This window comes from Bacillus rossius, chromosome 11 (assembly GCF_032445375.1).
Source record: "Bacillus rossius redtenbacheri isolate Brsri chromosome 11, Brsri_v3, whole genome shotgun sequence".
In the NCBI taxonomy this organism is placed as follows: Eukaryota; Metazoa; Arthropoda; class Insecta; order Phasmatodea; family Bacillidae; genus Bacillus; species Bacillus rossius.
Genome location: NC_086338.1, coordinates 28,419,300 through 28,439,349, shown reverse-complemented (window position 1 = coordinate 28,439,349; position 20,050 = coordinate 28,419,300). Strand labels below are relative to the sequence as shown.

The following is a 20,050-nucleotide window of genomic DNA, read 5'->3' as shown; positions in this document are numbered from 1 at the left end:
ACAAAAGAAAACGTACGATTGACTGACCGGCTTGCGCCATAATGTTTAGTCAGTTGCTTGCCCTTCCCCCGGTCGCCTGCGCGCGCTCGCTTTTGTTCACCGACGCACGTTCATTCAAAGTATGAAATCTTTCACGGACCATATTTTAGCTTTCGCGGACCACTGATGGTCCGCGGACCACTGGTTGGGAACCACTGACTTAAATGAAACAATCTCATTTAAAACAAAATATCTGCTAGCTCTAAAAACTATTTATGCAGATTTCTTTAGTGTACGACAACCCATTGAAACTGATTGAAGTTAATGTTATGTTCAGTCTAGATGAATCAGCTTCATGATTCTACACATGATAATTAGATAAAAAATATACTCGACTGAGTTCAGGGGAAGGCAATTAAATACTTAGTTCTTCTAAGACCTCTGGCCTTGTCCCCAACCAGTTCAAGATATGCACCAAATCTTGCTGTGAAATAAAGTCTAGAACTTCTACCCAGCAGAACTATTGATGATGGCGACTCAGCTTGGCTCCGCACAGGATTGGTTGAAAATTCTTTAAAATGGGTGTGTCATCTTAACAGTGTAGATTGGAATGGTAGCTGTATAAATGACTGGAAGTATCGCAGCACAATGGCGGATTTTCACCAGACACAGTAGTGAAAATAACTGCGGAACACGACTACCTACAGTCCGTATGGTAAAAACCAGACTTCCTTGATTTAAAACTTGCAAAGCTGCATAAATTTGCGGTAGCCATGTATCTTCTCGTTCTCTGTGCGGAATCCGTAGATCGAGGTACCGCCTCACACACAGTGGACGTCTTTTCAATTCAAAGCCCAAAAGGCTAAGATCCTGAATTTCTCCCAAGCGCGCAGAGATAGAACACAACACACGTAGTTCCAAAATCCTCGATAGAGAGCACTAGCTGTACGGATGAGCGATGGATTGGTGTGGGGGTTGGTGATGGAGTAGGAGAAAAGAACGCGCTATTCTCAGAATTCCTTATCGCCCAGTGGGGTGTCATGTTCTTCGACTAGCGTGAAAAGGGGAAGGGGAAAAGCTGCCAACTGCCTGCCTCGAGAGAAGTAAGATTTCCGCTCTCTGTCAATACTCCCCACACTTCTTCGACTGTTCGACCCTAAAAGCACGTAAGAGAATGAATATTACTATTTTCGGTACATTTCAGTTCTAAACCCGTAAGTAACCGTGTGCAACCCAGCAGAATTATAATAAATATTAATTATGTGCATACATATGTAAACAAATATAAAGAATACTTCACATATACGATTAACATATTGTACGTTTTACCACGGTGGATTGGTGGCGAAACTCTCAGATTTGGTCTCTTCTGCAAGTTACGCAAGATAAAGTTTTTAGTTATTTATTATTACATATTCGACTAGTTTGGCATGCTTATACTAAATAAGCTAATCCACGAGATGACACAAAAACTCTCGTACACAGCCGACCACTACAATCAGTGAGGTTGGCCAGGAATGCCATTTTCCTTCCCGTAAAAAAAAATGTTTAGTTATATACTGTACCATAAAAGTTTTGCGCTTCTACAGGTTTTCTTGCTTTACACATTGTCACAGCTATATGATTGGACATCTGGACATCTGAACATCTAACTACATGACTTTCTGTTGTAAAGCAGTATTTTTTGATATATGATGAAAATTTATAGTTTTCTGTACAAGGATATAAAAGGTGACCTTTATATACAATGAATTTATATTTGTACCTGAATATATGTCCACTAAATATTGCAGCTTATTAAACTAATTTTAGTTGTTTGAATGTATTATGCATGTAAGTATGTATACATGAGGATAGGGCTGAAGCATTTTGGTTTTCTTTTTTAAGCTGACCTGCAGCTTGTGGCTAAGTATAATTTACGGCTGTCACGTCTGATGAAATGGAGAGCACCTTCATGCTATCCGTACGGGTGATGTCAACCATCACCGGTAGTCCTCCTTGTAGGTATTTATGTACTGCAATTCGGGCAAGCACGAAATAACATATTTTGTGATTAATATTTCTATAATTAAAATTTAACTCTGAAAGGGTCCAGACCTTTACCACGAACCGCCTTTGCTAACCAGTAAGAAGTGTCGGAATGAAAATATGTAGGGAGTAGGGTAATCGTCATAGGTAAAAAATTATATTTCAGAGGTAGCTAGATAAAGTGATATGTGAAGAGTAGTAATCCCCCCCCCCCCCTTCCCAAAAAAAATTAAAAAACCATCAACACGTCACCACATGAAAAATACCGCTTCAGATCTGAACCTGGATCATTTAAGTCGAGAAAAGGCGTGCATAAATTACGACCACAGATGTTATATACGGAAATCAAATGTATAAGTACTTAATTGAACTTCAACCAGAGTCTAAGTGATTAGGAGCGAGGAATACTAGTACAATAAATATAAGTCGTCGGTGTAGTTTTATAGTTATTTATACTCACGTTTTAGAAATTGTAATTGCTGCTTGCCAAATTTACATTTTCAAATTGCATAATAAAGAAAAATTGAGAAACAGTAAAAATTATTGTAAGCTTAGTATATAATTAAATGTCTTCGAACAAATGGAAATAAAACATTATGAGGACAAGTTATTTATTTAAATAGCACTGTATTAAATTTTAAAAAAAAGTCAAAATAATTACACATTCATTGCAAATTAATAAAAAATATCATTTTTCTTAGATATACAAGTATGTATCATTACATTACATTTTCGACAACTGGTGCACATAATTATGCTATGGACCCTGTAAACTACACATTTTAACTTTTTAATCAAGAATACATAAGGGCATAAACATATGAGGCACAGAACATAACTAACAATTATTAAATTATTTATACTAAACTCTACCCTGTTTACATAGTATACAAACACCAATACAAGACTAATTTGAACAAACTAGTTTGGAGGTAAACATAATTTTATTAAAATGACTGAAATTGAAGTAGGCTCTAATAGCATTACAACATGAGTACTACAGTTTGGTTCCTCCGAGCCCAGGTCAGGCTGAGGATTGAGGATGGAGTCAATGACCGATTGCTCTGATGTCATGGCGGCCATTTCTGTAAACCGAAATTAAATTTGTACATATATAAAATTGTAGATACTGAATGTAATTTTTCAAAATTATTGGCCTCTGAGTTGGCAGAAAAATAAGGAAGTGTAAACAAGCATAATCTATGTTAAAAGTGAAAAACGAGGTTCAAGAAAAAATAATTTTAGTTCTCAAACAGGAAAGTAATAAGTAAAAATGATTTTTTTTTAAATGATGAAATTGGACAAATAAATCAAATTTTTTAAATTGCTGCTTTATAAAGCCCGCCTTAACCTGTTTGATATTTGCTTTTTCGTGCGTGCAGCCGGCGTTCATCGATTTATAAGACGTTATCACGTTAAAAAAAAAAAAAAAAAAAACTTTTCAGAGATTCTCTATTGACTGAAAAAGTTTCAGGTAAATCGGTCACACCATTTAGTTTTTATGAGATTTTAATAGTGTACTAGTCATTTGTGCTCAACCTATATTTTACCGTAGTTGCTCACACTCATAATTTTTACATCTAAATTTAAATGTTTCTTAAAAATAACCTTTCAAAATGAAAACGATATTCTCACCTAAGCATTTGTACATAACATTTTGCATGGCAAACTAAAATTTAATATTTTCACTTAGTTTGTACAAGTTTGTAAGTGAAATATTAAATTTGATATTCAATTACCAAAAATAATTTTCATTCGTATCTGTACGATGTATATCATCAATACAATTCCTGTGATATTTTTCACTAAAAAGAATATGGAAATGGTTTTTCACCTGTATATCTTCATTTCAGTGAACCTTCAAAAATTATTTAATACTGCATATCAAACACAAAAATGGTTTCTTTCCCTGTGTGTTGTGTGCAAAATTGATGTTTTATGATTGAATAAAATTTTTTTTTACAAAGCATACTTAAAATAAAAATGGTTATTGACATATTTATGGATACAAAATTTAAAATCATTTTAAGAACATGTTTAATTTTATAGTAAACATGAAAATAATATACCAACTGTCAGGGCCGGCGCGTCCATATAGGTGAACTAGGCAACCGCCTAGGGCGCCAAGTAGCTGGGGGTGGTGCAGCACGACACATAACAGCTCATATAATATGTTGAACGATTATTGAAACTAGATGAAAATGGATTTTTGTAACAGTTTGGAATGTTTATATTGATATAAGTAATTATTTAAAGTCCACAGTGACCTGTTTATGATTTGTAATAAGTAAAACAGTAAAAAAAAAAAACAGAAGCCTGATTTCATTTGATTGTTGACAAAATCTTAGGCTTATGTACGTGATGTATTTTGAGACAAGGACAATTTTTTTTGGGGTGCTCGGCGGGGGCGGGTGGGGGGAAATTAAGGTTTTTCGCCTAGGGCGCCAATTTACCTTGCACCGGCCGTGCCAACTGTGTATGAAATGAAAATAATTTTAAGAGAAGCATATTTCAGAGAAAATTGGCACTGAATACAAAATATGTAAATGGTTTCTCACATCTATGTGTAGGCACGTGTGAACTTTTTACACTGTGTAACTTACAGAAAAATTATCTCTAGCCTCTGTGTGTAAGCTTAGTATTAAAATGTATTTCCGACAAAATTTTACACTACATATTCAACACTGAAATGGTTTATTACGTGTATGCATATGCATTTGTGAATTTAGGTTAGGTTTATGAGAAAATGTTGCCATGTATGCTAAAGAGAAAAATTATTTCTGTCCTGTATTGTTCTCCTGTACTAATAACCCTCTATCCCTTTGCAAAATATTTTATTACAAATTTTTTACCAAGTTTGTAAAGGTAAGCTAGATTGTTGTTTTTGAGATATTTCAAGTTAATAATTTATTTTAATTCTCAGTTTTATAAGGTCAAAATTTTATTAGTGTTTGGCTGAGTAAAAATTAATTTTACATACCAGTTTTTGGTTTTATGTTTGTCAGATATGTTAACAATTGTATTAATTACATTTTAATATTTTAATTGTGCTATATTTTAGTTTTTATTTCTGACGCCACCATAATGTTTGGCTACCCGGCAGTGGCACAATTGTGAAATTGTTTATCTTCTACCAAGGTTATCTTTCCAAGTCGCACATGTTTCTTGGATTTGGTCACAGGAAAACCCAGCATGATGCACGTGACTGCACAGAAATGTAGTATAATATTTATTGGAAGTATTTTGCAACCAATAAGAAAGCACCACACAGTAGTGTACAATTTTCACTCGAGGGAGTCATGTTACCTTAGCTGTATTTACCAGACTTATATAATTGAAATTCTGAAGAGTTGCTGTGTAGTGATTGGTCAGTTGGGCTACTAGACCACCTCACTCTACATAAACGAAGATCCTCACGTTGCTCAACTAGTTGTCACTTGATTGTCATCCCATTTGGTCACGTCATCAGCACCTCACAAAAAATGTGATCTTGAGAGAGAGAATTTTACGCCTGTTAGTTGGGGCTGAGCCGTTAATTCAGTATTATATATATTTATACACAAAAAAAAATTACATACAAACATGGTGTATTGCGAACCATAGGGTATATTTAATGGGTGACAGGTACCAAAACAAGCAATTATAGTTAATGAATATGACCGAAAATGCATCCCTGCAAAGTTACAAGTGTGAACAGTTCACCCATATTTTTTTTTTTTTTTTTTGCAAACTGGGCACCATCCAGGTGGCTTAGATGACGTGCAATCGCAGTGCCGTGACGTATCACGCCCAGTGCTCCTCGGTAAGCAGGTGACTAGCATGGCACGGATGTTTAGATTAAATCAAATGGAAAAGTAACCAGCAATTTGTTGTACATCACAGTGAATGGTTGGTTGTGTTACTTTTACATGTTTGGCTTTGGGCGATTGGCGCAGTGTTGACAGTAGTAAGTACAGTGCGGTGAGCGGTGCATGTTGCGAAAGAAATTCAAATTTACGCACTACTTGTCGCACATGTAACTTTGCATTTGCAGAATCGCTTTTCCGGACATACAATTACATTTACAAAAAATAGCTTGCTTTAGCATTTCTTGCCGTTCATTAAATTTAGGCCCCAGTGTTTGCTTCTTATAAATACTAATTTGAACCCATGCACCGGCATTGACCTGTGGCAATGGTAACTGTGAGAGAGATGAAAATATCCCAATCTGTTGTACCTGGTTAACAAGGTAACTGTGGACTTACCGGAGATGTTGATTCAGTGAAGAACCTTGAGCCATAATTGGGAATGTGTTGTATTTAAAATGACGATAATGTTTCTGAGAAGAATAAATCAAAAACCATGTTTAAAAATTAACTCATTTAATTAGTATAAAACACTTTTATTTTAATCAAATTTTCATGTTTGTTTTCGATTACAAAAAGATTAACCTAAAAATTTAAAAGATACTGTCTCCTATCTGCAGCACGAAAGTGTCATGAATTATTACGTTGTGTAGTGTCACGCCTGGCCAACTTCACTTGTAATAGTGTAAGTGTATGTGATTTTAAGATAAAACTCTGAGGAAACTTTGCACTGCATAGTAAACATTTAAATGATTTCTCACCAGTATGTGTACACACACATTAATTCAATAAAGGTTCCTAAAAAATTCTGCACTACAAACTTAACATTGAAATGGTTTCTCACTTTATGTGTTTTCATATGTAAATTCAATTAAGGTTCTGAGAAAATTTTGCAGTACATTGTAAATGAAAAAAATAAAAATAAAATGCTTTTCATTCATGGGTGTGCACTGCAAAATGAACACAAAAATGGTTTCTTACCTGTATATGAATGTATATGTAAAGTTAAGTGAGGTTCTTCTGAAATTTTGAACTACATATTGAACTGGAAAATAGTTTCTCACTCGCATGTGTTAGCATATGTGATTTTAAGTTACATTTCTGAGAAAAGTTTGCACTGCATACTGAACAGGAAAATGGTTTCTCACCTGTATGTGTTCGCAAATGTGATTTTAAGTTACCTTTCAGAAAAAATTTTTTACTGCATTCTGAACAAGAAAATTTTTTCTCACCTGTGTGTGAACGCAAATGTACCATCAAAGAAGTTCTAAAAGAAAATTTTTTACTGCATTCAAAACAGGAAAATGGTTTTTCACCTGTGTGTGTACGCATATGAAATTTAAGGCTCTGATTATGAGAAAATTTTGCACTGCATACTGAGCAGGAAAATGGTTTCTCACCAGTATGTCTTCGCATATGAGATTCTAAGTTACCTTTTGAAGAAAATTTTTTCCTGCATTCTGAACAAGAAAATTTTTTCTCACCTGTATGTGCACGCAAGTGTACAATCAAAGAAGTTTTAAAAGAAAATTTTGCACTGCATTTTAAACAGGAAAATGGTTTTTCACCTGTGTGTATACGCATATGCAATTTCAGGCTATGTTTCCGAGAAAATTTAGCACTGCAAACTGAACAACTTGATTGAACATATGCTGTAGAAATTTGCCCAAAAGTACTTTTGACAGAATCCATGTTTGTCCTCACACATGCCACACTGCCACTTTTGAAGTTTTCATCCATATTTGGGACTGCTGGCAAAACTGGAAAAAGAGAATGAAATTTTAAAACACAGAAATAACACAAAAGAGTTTGTGTTTTGAGGATAGTGAATAATGGATTATACATATTTACAACTGTGACTTACTTACATTATTATTATTATTATTATTATTATTATTATTATTATTATTATTATTATATAGGAAGGTGAATGTTAAGTTTTGCTACATGCAGTTATGCACTAAAAGGTTTAAGGGTTAAAAAAAAATCCAAGATTATAGTAGTAGATACAATAAACTATTGTGCAGAGTATTATTCAATGAAGAATCAGGCGTTAGTTAGTGGACAAACCATTGTTCCATACATCTTCATAAGTGTGAAAGATTACTACACTCTACTCACAAGAACCCACAAACTTTCTCAGAACTACTCTAGGAAAATATAAGCATATCCTTAATCGAGATAGACGGTTTTTCAGAAAGGATAGCAAGGATTCAGTAATAAAACTGTAATACAGGAACAAATTCCAAGTGTTAACTTTAGACGGTACGAGACAGACCTGTAGGAGGCAAAACTGTAATGCGAGGAGGGAAAAAAAATAAGTTTTACAGCATAGCACCTCTCACAAAGTTATTCAATGTTTAATATATTTGAAATATCTTCTTTTATATAAAAATTAATATTAATTTTTCTAAGTAAGGGTTAAATGCTTATAGGATATAAGTGTACAGAAAACCAACAATTTTACTACGCTTTAACATATTTAATTGAACTATATAATAAGATAACACTGGTTGTTCATTCAAAGGTTAAAAGGTGTAAGGTAATACATAAAATGATTTAATAGGCATTAAACATACCTAACTGAACTAGTGATTTCATTCCATAGAACAAGATAACACTGGTTGTTTATTCAACAGGTAGTTTCGGCAACAGCATTTTTTACTGAAGCTGATTGTGCCATCTTTGTTTGTTCTGCTCCTGCTGAAGGAATTGTACGCAAATCAAATTACAAAATAAATTAGAATTGCATAGTGACTTCATTCAGATTTTCACTGTCAAAATCAGAATACTTTCCTTCAAAGCTCAATGATGCAAAAGAGCTGTGGATTTCATTCCATTAGGAAGCTGAGCATGTGCATATGCATATGCAGGTTTGGCTTCAATTAGCTCCACTTCATCTGCAAGAGGCTCATATTTACACTGCCTTCAATCCAACACAATATGGGCATGAGAAATACATTTTGCAGATGATATCAATAGAGTATGTATGGTAAGTTCTAACACCTTGCCATGTGTGTTACATCATTGTCTCATAGTATGTTGTGAAGATCTGCCAAAGTATTGCTCTCATATGAAGATGCACATCTCCTAGAAAATAATCTGCAACTGCATTATTCTTTCCACAAGGATCGACAATGTCATACCCGAACACAGCAAAGCAATGTGGTTCATAATTTTAAAATTTTTTAACTGTACTGGTTGCTGGTTATCAAACTTAAAAGACAAGTTTGTGGTCAGTAATATGCTTTAAAAACTTCATATATATTTATACCTTCATTCACTCTAAGCTTTCACAGTAGACAATATTTCTTTTTCTTCTGATTAGTGTTTCTGTTTACCTTTGACAGGGTTTTAGAACATAATGCACCAGGTATACCTCCTTGAATGAGAATTGCTGCCATTAGCACTTTCTACTGCATCACTTTCAATGGAGATAGATACAGATTCACACTACTGTGTTACTGGGTAAAACTCTCCAGAAAATCTTGGGGTCCATTTTGAGAAATGAATGAACATAAACACTTTTCTGTGCCAATATGGAGTATTATGAGGGGGGGACCATATTCACCATATCCATGAGGGGTTGGAGTCTTTTAGGGTCACGTTTGATGGTACCTTGATCTATTGAGTATCCCAACAGGTAGATTGCTTTTAACAGAATATGCAAATTTTTCTTCATTTAATGTTAGATTATACTTGTGAACAGCTTCAGAAATCTTTGTCTTCATCACTACAATGCACAATAACATTATCAATGCAAAATTATATTTTCTGTCTAAATAATACAATAGATAATACATTGAAAGCTAGCTACACCATTCATTCGTGACATCAAAAGGAATAATTTGAAACTGATAAAATTTGTTACAAGCAGTCATCCACACCTGAAAAAGGGGGTTATTTTTTCTTAAAGTGGTGTTATTTTTTTCTTACAAGTAGTGTTATTATTACATGGTTATTTTTTCACTTTTGTTTGATCACTTAGAATTTAAAAAAAAAATCATAACATTTTGCAAACAAATAACTTTACATAAATTCTATTTTGTAAATGTCTTATCTTAGTGCATTTAAAACTTAAGGTGCAGAAAAATCATAACTGTCAATGTTAAATTTAGACATCAAAAGTCAGTACTTCAATTCTGATTTATTCATGGTTTACATGTATTTACTAACTTTTCTGGTGCCACATTCATCAATGTAGAAGATTTACACAGCTTTTTTTTTTTAAAAAAAACAGGAAGTGGCAGGTATAAATAAAAGAAATAGCTGCTGTAGAATAAAAGCGGGCGACCTTCCTAGAAAAGTCTGTTGGTGTGCTCTCTCTCTCTTCCACTCCATAGTGTTATTTCTCTCAACTTTCACATCCCTGCCAGTTTAAAAGGCAGTCAAAAGTGGCGTACTTGATGCAGTGCATGCAGTTTTTCAACTAAGCTCTTCTCGCAGCTGACAGTGGTGGGTGAAAGGGCTTGGAGTTACAGCAGAAGAAGATAAAACAGTCGCCCAACAGTGCATATGACGATTTGTCAATAAAATTAAAATGGTTAAGGATATGAAAATTTTAATAGAGAACTTTTTTTTTCATTGTTAAAATTGCAACAAGTATTATTCTATACATATATTCTCTACAACACACCGTTTTTGAGATACTTTTACCAAGAAATTTATTAAACATAACATTTGTAAAATGAGAGCCTATATTTGAAGGTATTCGTGTAAGAGATGATAAAAAAATTAGAAAATCACTTTTAAACTTCAGAAATTGAATTATTTTTCGAGTTTATCATGATAACAAATTTTTCAGGTTTCCAAGTTTATCTTCTTTTTCAATGGCAATCTGGTGATATGCACTACTCCCGTCAAGAGTGCTGAACACAAAAAAACGTTGCAATGCACCCGGAAACAGTCAGTGAAAGTCAGTAACAAGCCATGCCAAGTTTCAGTTACATGAGGTTAGAGTAAGTTAGAAAGATACGCGTAGGTTAGGAATAAATATGTCATACTTACCATTAATTTTTTCTGATGGTTCATAACCAATTTGTTCTTCATTGATTGTCAAGTCTTCATTCTCACTTTGCTCAGCTACCTGCATTTGGAATAGATACACAGACGATGATAGGAACCATCAACACTTATCACTCCTTGAATTACCATAAGTCATCAAGTCGCAAACATATGATATATTTTACGATAACTCAATTCATATTGACTAGGTAGCATTCATACACATGGGGCACTGATATGACGGAATTTGTGCAAAATTATTAGGAGGGATTATGTTAAGAAAAGAAAATTTTTTTGAATGATTATCACTGCATTATATTTCTTAATTATCTTTTATGATTTACTTATTACCATGTTTAATTTTAAGTTCCACGAACAAAAATTAACAGAATAATGTTAGCATAACAGCAAGTTTGCTTCTACGAAAAGTTATTAAATCCAATCAAAAATTTTGCACTCTTTATTTCCATTACAATCGGTGATTAAATGTTTACGGAGAGCTTCTGAGAGGTCAAAAATTTTCTATATATATATTTTTTTTTTTCTTTTCAAATCAAAGCTTTTTTTAATGTATAAAGTTTAGGAGCCAGACACAAGATCTGGGAGCCAGTCTTAGTCCCATGCTCATTCAGACTGTTCATCACACCTGGTCCAGCAGACAGTAAAGAAAAGTAGAGTGTGTCGATGCAATGCCGCGCCCGCCACGCTCGTCTGTTCTCAGGCTGCGCTGTCGTCTAGTTGTAAGCATGACAGGTAGCCAAGCACTTGGGGCGCACGGGTGCTGCACTCACAGTGAGTGAAGTGTGCGGTGGAGGAAACTGACAACCAATTTATAGGAAGTATTGTATTTATCTGAGTTCATAAGGTTCTGTGCGCCACATATAAATATACACACACACTAGTTTAAATAGCCTCAAGGTTTTTTGGTCCCTGTCACATCTGTACAACAAAAATTTCCTGATGTTTTCGAAATCACTGTATATGCAGTTATTTATAGGCTATGATATCTTGATATATTAGCAGAAATTAGTCTCCAGGCAGAAAAAGTTAGGTACCCTGGTGACTTGGCCTCTGAGATTTGTAGAGCCTTGTTTTAGTTATAATTTAAATATAATATTTAGTAACAACGAGGCAAACGGTTTTGTCTGAAATTTCATATAGTGTAAAAACAATATTTCAGAAAAAATGTCTACGAAATCATTGTTAGAAGCAATGCAACAACATGCAATTTTTAAAAAAATGAAAATCCTACATTTCACAACCATCCATAAAACAGAGCCAATTTGTCAATCACATACTCAAGTAAGAATATACTTGTTTTGTTTAGCAGTCATAACCTAAATGCCAATGGATATACTTATAACTGAAACTTTTATATTCAAGAGCTTTATTTACATATAATAAAATAACTGGATTTTTTTAAAATTCCTATTTCAAAGAATTAATTTTGCTTGAAAATTAAAATGTCCAAAATAAAATTCATCTTCAATTACATGAGCACTTGGTATTTAATTCATGCTTTCTTATAAGAGAAATGATCTTTTCTGAGTTCTGCATTATAGCCACTTCATATATAATTGACAAATGTGGCAATATTACAAGGCATTATTTAGCATAAAATACCTATTAAACTCCTAAATAAATGAAAAATCATTATCCGCAAAAGAAGTTGAAGAAAATAAACATATCTACGCATAATATCATAAACAAAATTCCCATTGAATATAATGTTAAGAGTAGGTGTCTCTCCTACCAATGATGTTAGTTCGTGAGCTACTAATACTTGAGTCCAAACAATTACAATGAGACTGAGTCAGCACGAATGTTGTACTAAGTGTTTTCAAGAGGTACCAATATAGTTCAGGAGTAAAAACCCAATAAAGTAATCTTTAGGCTACTTTAATGTTTAATGCTAGATGCTGCAAACCTCTACACACACGAACAGGGGCCAATATATTCTCAATGACCCACCCTTAAATCAAATGTGAAATCATATTTGTTTACCACTTGTCACAAATATAATAATTTAACAAGAAAATATCTTAAAAGCTTTAAATTAATACACAAACACACACACACACACAGAAACACACACGCTCAGTAGCAGCAGTGCAAAATGTAAATACCAGTTAATTCAATTATAAATATTTATGAAAAATCACAAACAAAAATTACTTCTTCATAAAATGGTGAGGGATTCTGTTCTGTATAACATATGAGACAAATTGATCCTGAGACGCACTAACACATAATATCTCATCAAGATGAAACAGCTAAAGTGATTTTTAATCATTGAAAAAATGGCAGCTGAACCACCTGCACTGAGAAATACCACCGTTGAATATGCCATATTGGTTATTCATTTTATTGTAATAGCTGTTCTAAAGGGCTTTTCCTGCAAATTCATTACCTATATCTGGCACATTTTTTATTTTGTTGCCAAATATTTGCCGAGTTTTTAATACCAGTAAAAATCAAACAAGTGTTCAGATTATGATCAGTGCTGTGACATTATATCACTCAAAAATAAAGTTCAGTTAACATCTGGTGACAAAATTTGTTCTAAACTACAAACTCACAAGATGGAATGTGATAACCTACAGAAATAGCCATTCTACTAAATAATATCAAAACATTTGAATTAACATGGCTTGGTTACACATCCCTGAGTTTACATAAACTGAACAAGAGACGTGATTTTTATTTTGCCTAACATATTTACAGTACTCGACAGAAAATTATAATTCACACATTATTATCTTACCTCCGTTTTAATGTTAACAAACGCAAAATCATATGTTGCCATGGATGAATCAGTGCTGTGAACTATGACTCTTCCATTACTTGTATCTTCATGGCTACTGTCATTTCTGTCAACATCACTATCATGTTCATACTTACAGCCATTCTGAACATTATTTTTAACTTCATGACTATAAATATCCTCCTGAAAAAAAAAAAAAACCCACATAGAATAGTACCAACACAAGAATGTAAAACAATATGGTTACTAATTCAACAACACTAGTGCCAAAGGGTGGCCGTGTTTGACTTATTACATGGCTACTGCATGAAGCAGACATTTGTACAGCTGATTTTTGCAGAGCACCCAATACATTAGATGGAGTGAAGTGTTTTCACTGTAGAAACAGTTTCAAAAGGACTGTATTTTACAGAGGAAACTGCAGCGGCCGGGAGTAGTAAGCCAATGGACGTATCGCACATGAGCTCCATCTTCTCTATGAGTTCTTATTTGATTGTCACGGTTAGCTCGAGTTTTCTTTTGAATCTTTGGATTTCTTCAAGTTCAGTGTACCAGTTTATGATGTGTTTGTCAATAATTTAGTGCTAGACATGAACTCGATCATGTTCAGTTTCTCATGTAAAATAAACTTCCTTAGATAAAATAACGCTGAACATCACACACAACGATTATACAGCCAATAGTATTTAAACTGTGCTTACAGTGATCAAGGAAATCAGTAGGAAAATTATAGCTACCTACAGTAGTTTTAGTTCTCACAGTAAACAGACCAACTCTCTAATGCCTAAGATGTTTTCCCAAGACTGTATTTTCCCCACCAATGCATGGCGTCATTGCTCCGGTAACACAATTCACTACAATTCAATATTCGAGTGTGTAGATGCCTATTTCATGCATCTATTAAAGCAGATGTCACAGGAAATCAGTAGGCCATGATCACAAGCGAAGAACAACAACAACTTACCACCAGCTCGTTAATTTCTTGTTTAATAATCGGGTAAACAGTTCTGCCCGATTTTTCAAGTCCTGTATTCCAACACACGTTGCCAAAAGCGTCCTTGCTCCACCAATCCATTGCCTGTAAAAATTGGAAATCTTTTTATTTTATTTATATTTTTAGTAAAATGAACAGTTTTTCAGTTAAAGGAACACCTATGTAACTGAACACAACCAGCTTCTAGAAACACACAATATCCTCTAAACTAAACAGAACAGATGAGACAAAAAAATGTGTTTCTGCATCTGAGGTCCAAACATTTTCTCCATCTTGAAACAGCAACAATTCTCTAAAAATATTTTTTTTTTTTAGCAGCATGAAGTGACATCAAAAATCTACTGGTGGATTATGTTAATTTACTTCCAAGGTTTTACCGAGTATGCCGCCATTCTTGGAACTGATAAATATTATATTGTTCCCCAGCTGTTCAAGGTTCACAGGCCTGACCCTCACCCAAAGAAAGAGGTGCATGCCACCTGGCCATTAGCAGCATGTCAAACACTGCCCCCCCCCCCCCCCCCCCATGCTTCACCCATAGAGTGTGGGGTCGGTTTTCCCTCAGGAGTACTGGGACGCCATCGCCTTGGGGGATGGGCGAGGCTTGCGTCATCAGGTCAGGGACGTCTGCCCATCAGGGAGTGATAGTCGCAGTTCCTTGTGCGGCGACATCTGAACGATTGCTTGGCGACTGAAGGCCTGGCGAGCACCTGCGAGAGTGTCTCAAGAGCCTCTTCGGTAGCGAGTTGGATGCAACTAGCGAGAGTTTGAGATGGTGTAGCAGCGTGTGAGAGATAGCTGTAGGAGGACTGACAGAGGAGCGAGCCATTGTGGGCACTGTTATGTCCGATTGATCTGTGAAAAACTGATTTTGTGGACAGAGATTTAGCGGCCACAAGTCATCGGTGATCATACCACGATGGGGCTTTACTGATTTTTAGCCAAGGTCAAGAAACTTATTTACGAGATGTGATTTAAATAAAAATTCAGAGAATTTTTTGGCATCATCAAAATTAACAAACAGTTGGTTTTCTAGGAGGGAATAACATTTATGTTGTTGAAACAGAAACTGTGTGCATCATGTGATGGTGGGCAGTTTTGTTTTACTTGGAAACAATAAACATATCTTATACGTTCCACAAAACGTTTTCTTCAATACAGACACTCTACCTAAATTCAAACGTACAACTAAATTCAAAACACCTATAAACATTTTTAGAATTAATTTTTTTTGAAGAGTATTTTTTTTTTTTGCAAATATTCCAGTCAGGTCTTCATTTAGCTGCGCTGATGTGATTTGTGATTTGTGATTTGCAATAACATGTACATCATTTAAAATGGTGTATAGAGGTCTGGCAAAATTGAATGGTTCCTGGTGATATACGTTACGAATGTGTAGCTGTAGTGTGTTTCTGGTGTTTCTGAAAACTCCCGGTCCTGTGTCACCCTGTCGCCCCTCCTGCAGCGGGGGACAGGAGAGGAGCGCAGTCAGATGGAGCACGAGAGACCCTGACCACCTGCACTACGGCACTGCCGTCGATACTCGCTGGTCTAAAAGCAAGGGACTGACTCGTGACCCATGCATGATCACAGTGCAAAATAAAAATAACTGTTAAAAGTTTGTATAAATATCAAACAACATAGAAATAAACCTACATTAAAAACAGCTGACAAAACTAAACACCACTCAAATAGGTTCAATTGTTAAAAATTTTTTTTATGAAAAAGAGCTAATATAAAGGTGTATGACTCATTTTACTATTAAAAACATCCATGCAAAGCTTTTTTATTAATGAATATGACTAGACACTTATTTTCTTCATTAATGTTATTAGTTTGATGTTAGGGCATTCTTCAATTGCATAACTGTTGCTATTCATGTCCACATTTTTTGAATGAGATGTTGAAATATTATTTAAATCTATAGTAATTAACTGTTTTGGTAAAGACACTTCATAGATAAAATCTTCCTGACCTTTAATGCTAAGATCCTGAGTTACTCCTGAGCAAGCAGAGAAAGAACACAAGAAGCGTAGTTCCTAAAGTTTTCGATAGATAGCACTAACTGTATGGATGAGCGATGAAATAGTTTTTTTTTTTTGGTGTGGGGGTTGGGAGGTGAGGATGGAGGAGTAGGAGGAGGAAAAAAGGCGCTTTTCTCAGAATTACATATCGCCCAACAAGGTGTCATGTTGTTCGGAGTAGTAAGCTTTCTGCTCTGTCTTCTCTGTCAATTCTCCCCAAACAGCAGACTTCTTCTACTGTTCGACCTTCAATGTGCGTAAGAACATAAATATTACTATCTTCGGTACATTTCAGTTGTAAACCCGTAAGTAACCATGTGCAACCCAGCAGAATTATAATAAATATTAATTTTGTGTGTGTGTGTGTGTGTGTGTAAACAAATAAAAATAACACTTCACATATACGATAAACATATTGTTAAGTTCTACCGTGGTGGGTTGGTGGTGAAGAAACTCTCAGATTTTTTCCCTTCTGCAGTTACACAAAATCAAGTTTTTAGTTATTTATTACAACATATTCAATTAGTTTGGCATGCTAATTTTAAATAAGCTAATCCTTGAGATGACACAAGAACTCTCGTACACAGCTGACCACTACAATCAGTGAGGTTGGCCAGTAATGCAGTTTTCCTGCCCGCAGAAAAAAAAAATTGTTTTGTTACCTACTGTACGATAAAGGTTTTGTGGTTCTACAGGTTTTCTTGCTTTACACATTTTATAACAGCTATATAATTGAACATCTACTTACATGACTTTTGGTTGTAAAGCGCTATTTTTTATACAATCAATATATATTAGTAGCTGAAAATATGTCCACAAAATATTACAGAGTATTACACAAATTTTAGTTGTTTGAATGTATTATACATGTAAACAAGTATGCATGAGGATAGAGCTGAAGCATTTTTTGGTTTGCTTTTTTTAGCTGACCTGATTCTTGTGGCTATCGATGACCCTTCTTCATTTTTATTTATAATGTATGATGTTCAAAATCTATGTTATTAGTTGCTCAATTTCCCAGGTATTTGTTAAAATTTATTCTTTTAAAAATATGTAATAAAAATTTACAAAATAAGCTATTGTGTCGTAATTTATTATTGCAGCATAAATACTGGCATAAGTAGTAAGTACAACTTATGGCTGTCGCGTCTGGCGAAATGGAGAGCGTCTTCATGCTATTCCTACGAGTGACGTCAACCATAACCGGTAGTTCTCCTTGTAGGTATTTATGTACTGCAGATCTGAGAGGCATGAAATAACATGTGTTGTAACTAATAATTAATATTTATGTAATTCAAAATTTTACTCTGAAAGGGTCACAGACCTTTACCACGAACTGCCATCACTACCCAGTCAGAAGTGTCTGAATTAAAATAATATGAAGGGAGTAGGCTAATCGTCATAGGTAACAGAAGAATATTTCGGAAGGAGCTAACCGACAATATTTTAGTGCATACAGATACAGTGATATGCGAAGAGTAGTAATACCCCCACAAACCACTAAACAACAATCGACACGTCACCATATGAAAAACAGTGCTTCAGATCTGAACTTGGATCATTTATGTGGGACATTACGACAACTGATGTTATATACGGAAATCAAATGTATACGTACTTAACTGAACTTGAGCCAGAGTCTAAGTGGTTTGGAGCGAGGAATACTATAGCCCGTCCGACTCTTAGATTGCAGTACACGGCTTATGGCGCGCGCTGTATCCAAATCTCTAACACATTACGAATTAAAGGAGATGCGTGTCTTTGTAATTTGGATCGAACAAGAAGCATTTTAAGAAATAATATCGTAATTTATAATATTTTATACTATTACACATATAAATTTGTAATAATGCCACTTTTATGTAAATTTCAAATAAAAACTACCTATTGTAGATGAAATTTTCTTATAGTTTTCTTTTCTGTTCTAAAAATCCCATATATATATATATCACATTTTCATGGGCCCGATAAATGCCGTATTTTTGGACAAGTCATGTCCAAAATGATAAATAAAATACGGTAATGGAAATTCTCGGTCGAGTAAGTTATGGGAAAAATCCGAACAATTGGTTCGAAATGGGGAAGATTTTTTGAAAAACAGAAAAATCGTAACAACTCCCATAATATAAATAATATCGAATACGTTTTAACGTTATAAAGGTTGAACTTGTCAATTTCATATAACAAGATGGAGGAACAAAATTAATGTATCATATTTTATAATTTCACTTCAGGACACATTTTATTTCTCTATGAACCATAAGTCAGTAATTTGTATTTATATCTTTGAATGTAAAACTTATTTGCTCAAGTAATGATATAACTTATTTTGTTTAACGAATAAGAATGGTAGTTTCAAAGTTCACATGTAATATTATATGACGAATATTTTGTAAAACAATCTGGTATTGGTCGAAAAGATTTAACAAAAACTATTGCTAGAAAATAAAAGTTTTTTGGAAGGAATTGAGAAAACGAAAAGGGGATTGATATAGGGACCTTCGGATAGGAAAAACGTGACATTTTATGACTGCAGAAATTGAAATTATAACTATTGGAATACTTTGAAGAATTATAAGAAATAATAGTAAACATGAATAATATTGATAATTTGAAGAGATTTATTGAACTAAAGAAGAATTATTATTTGTAAGAAGATTTTGAGTACTACAAGGCGATCCCAGGATGAAGACTACGAATATCAACTACCAAGATTTGAAATAATATTAAGGCGTTCCCAGGACGAAGAAAGAAATATTTGGAATATAGTCAACTGTACGAGACCATACGGAAACGACGAGAGGCGTTCCCAGGACGAAGACGATCAACGATAGGCGTTCCCAGGACGAAGACGATCAACTATAGGCGTTCCCAGGACGAAGACGATCAACGATAGGCGTTCCCAGGACGAAGACGGTCAACTAGAGGCGTTTCCAGGACGAAGGCTTGGAAACCTCGATAGGCGTTCCCAGGACGAAGACGACGAATTACTACGAGGTGTTCCCAGGACGAAGACCCAAAACAGCGGAGGGGCGTGCCAAGGATGAAGACGCAGAATATTCATTGCTGAGGTCCTGTTTAAAGAAGACAGACATCGTAACGCATAGTTCGTTACCACTGAACTATACTAACAGGTCGGTCAGATATTGGTAAAGGAATTGTACAACATTTACTAGCTTGCAAAAACTGACACTCGGGAATAGTTAATATCACTTGAAATCCATTACATAATCTTTACACCATACCAGATTGCTGAAGTTATGGACAACTTGAGTTAAGGTTCACAAATCGTTGTATATAAGCTAATCTAAGGATTTTACGATACCTACTGAATAGTCAGGACAACAATAAAAGAAATTTTAATTAATGGTGTGTAGTAAACATTAATTAAAATCTAAGTAATTGTAATGTT

At 34.5% G+C, this 20,050-nt stretch overlaps 1 protein-coding gene across 10 annotated transcripts in view; it reads right to left on the bottom strand.

Annotated features, from left to right (window-relative positions):
- LOC134536741 (gastrula zinc finger protein XlCGF8.2DB-like) overlaps positions 1-20,050 on the bottom strand; it is a 57,871-nt gene that overhangs the window by 27,416 nt on the left and 10,405 nt on the right. For 4 of the 10 annotated variants that reach the window (XM_063376644.1, XM_063376643.1, XM_063376646.1 and 1 more), the window contains 4 exons: positions 14,585-14,698; positions 13,621-13,803; positions 10,860-10,938; positions 6,352-7,612 (listed from right to left, as the gene is read on the bottom strand). In XM_063376644.1, coding sequence (XP_063232714.1) covers positions 6,858-7,612; positions 10,860-10,938; positions 13,621-13,803; positions 14,585-14,695 — 1,128 coding nt within the window. In that variant the 5' untranslated portion in view covers positions 14,696-14,698 and the 3' untranslated portion in view covers positions 6,352-6,857. Of the gene's footprint in view, positions 1-2,639; positions 3,093-6,297; positions 6,326-6,351; positions 7,613-10,859; positions 10,939-13,620; positions 13,804-14,584; positions 14,699-20,050 lie in introns of those variants that run through there. The other 6 variants (XM_063376642.1, XM_063376640.1, XM_063376639.1 and 3 more) reach the window with 4 other exon arrangements.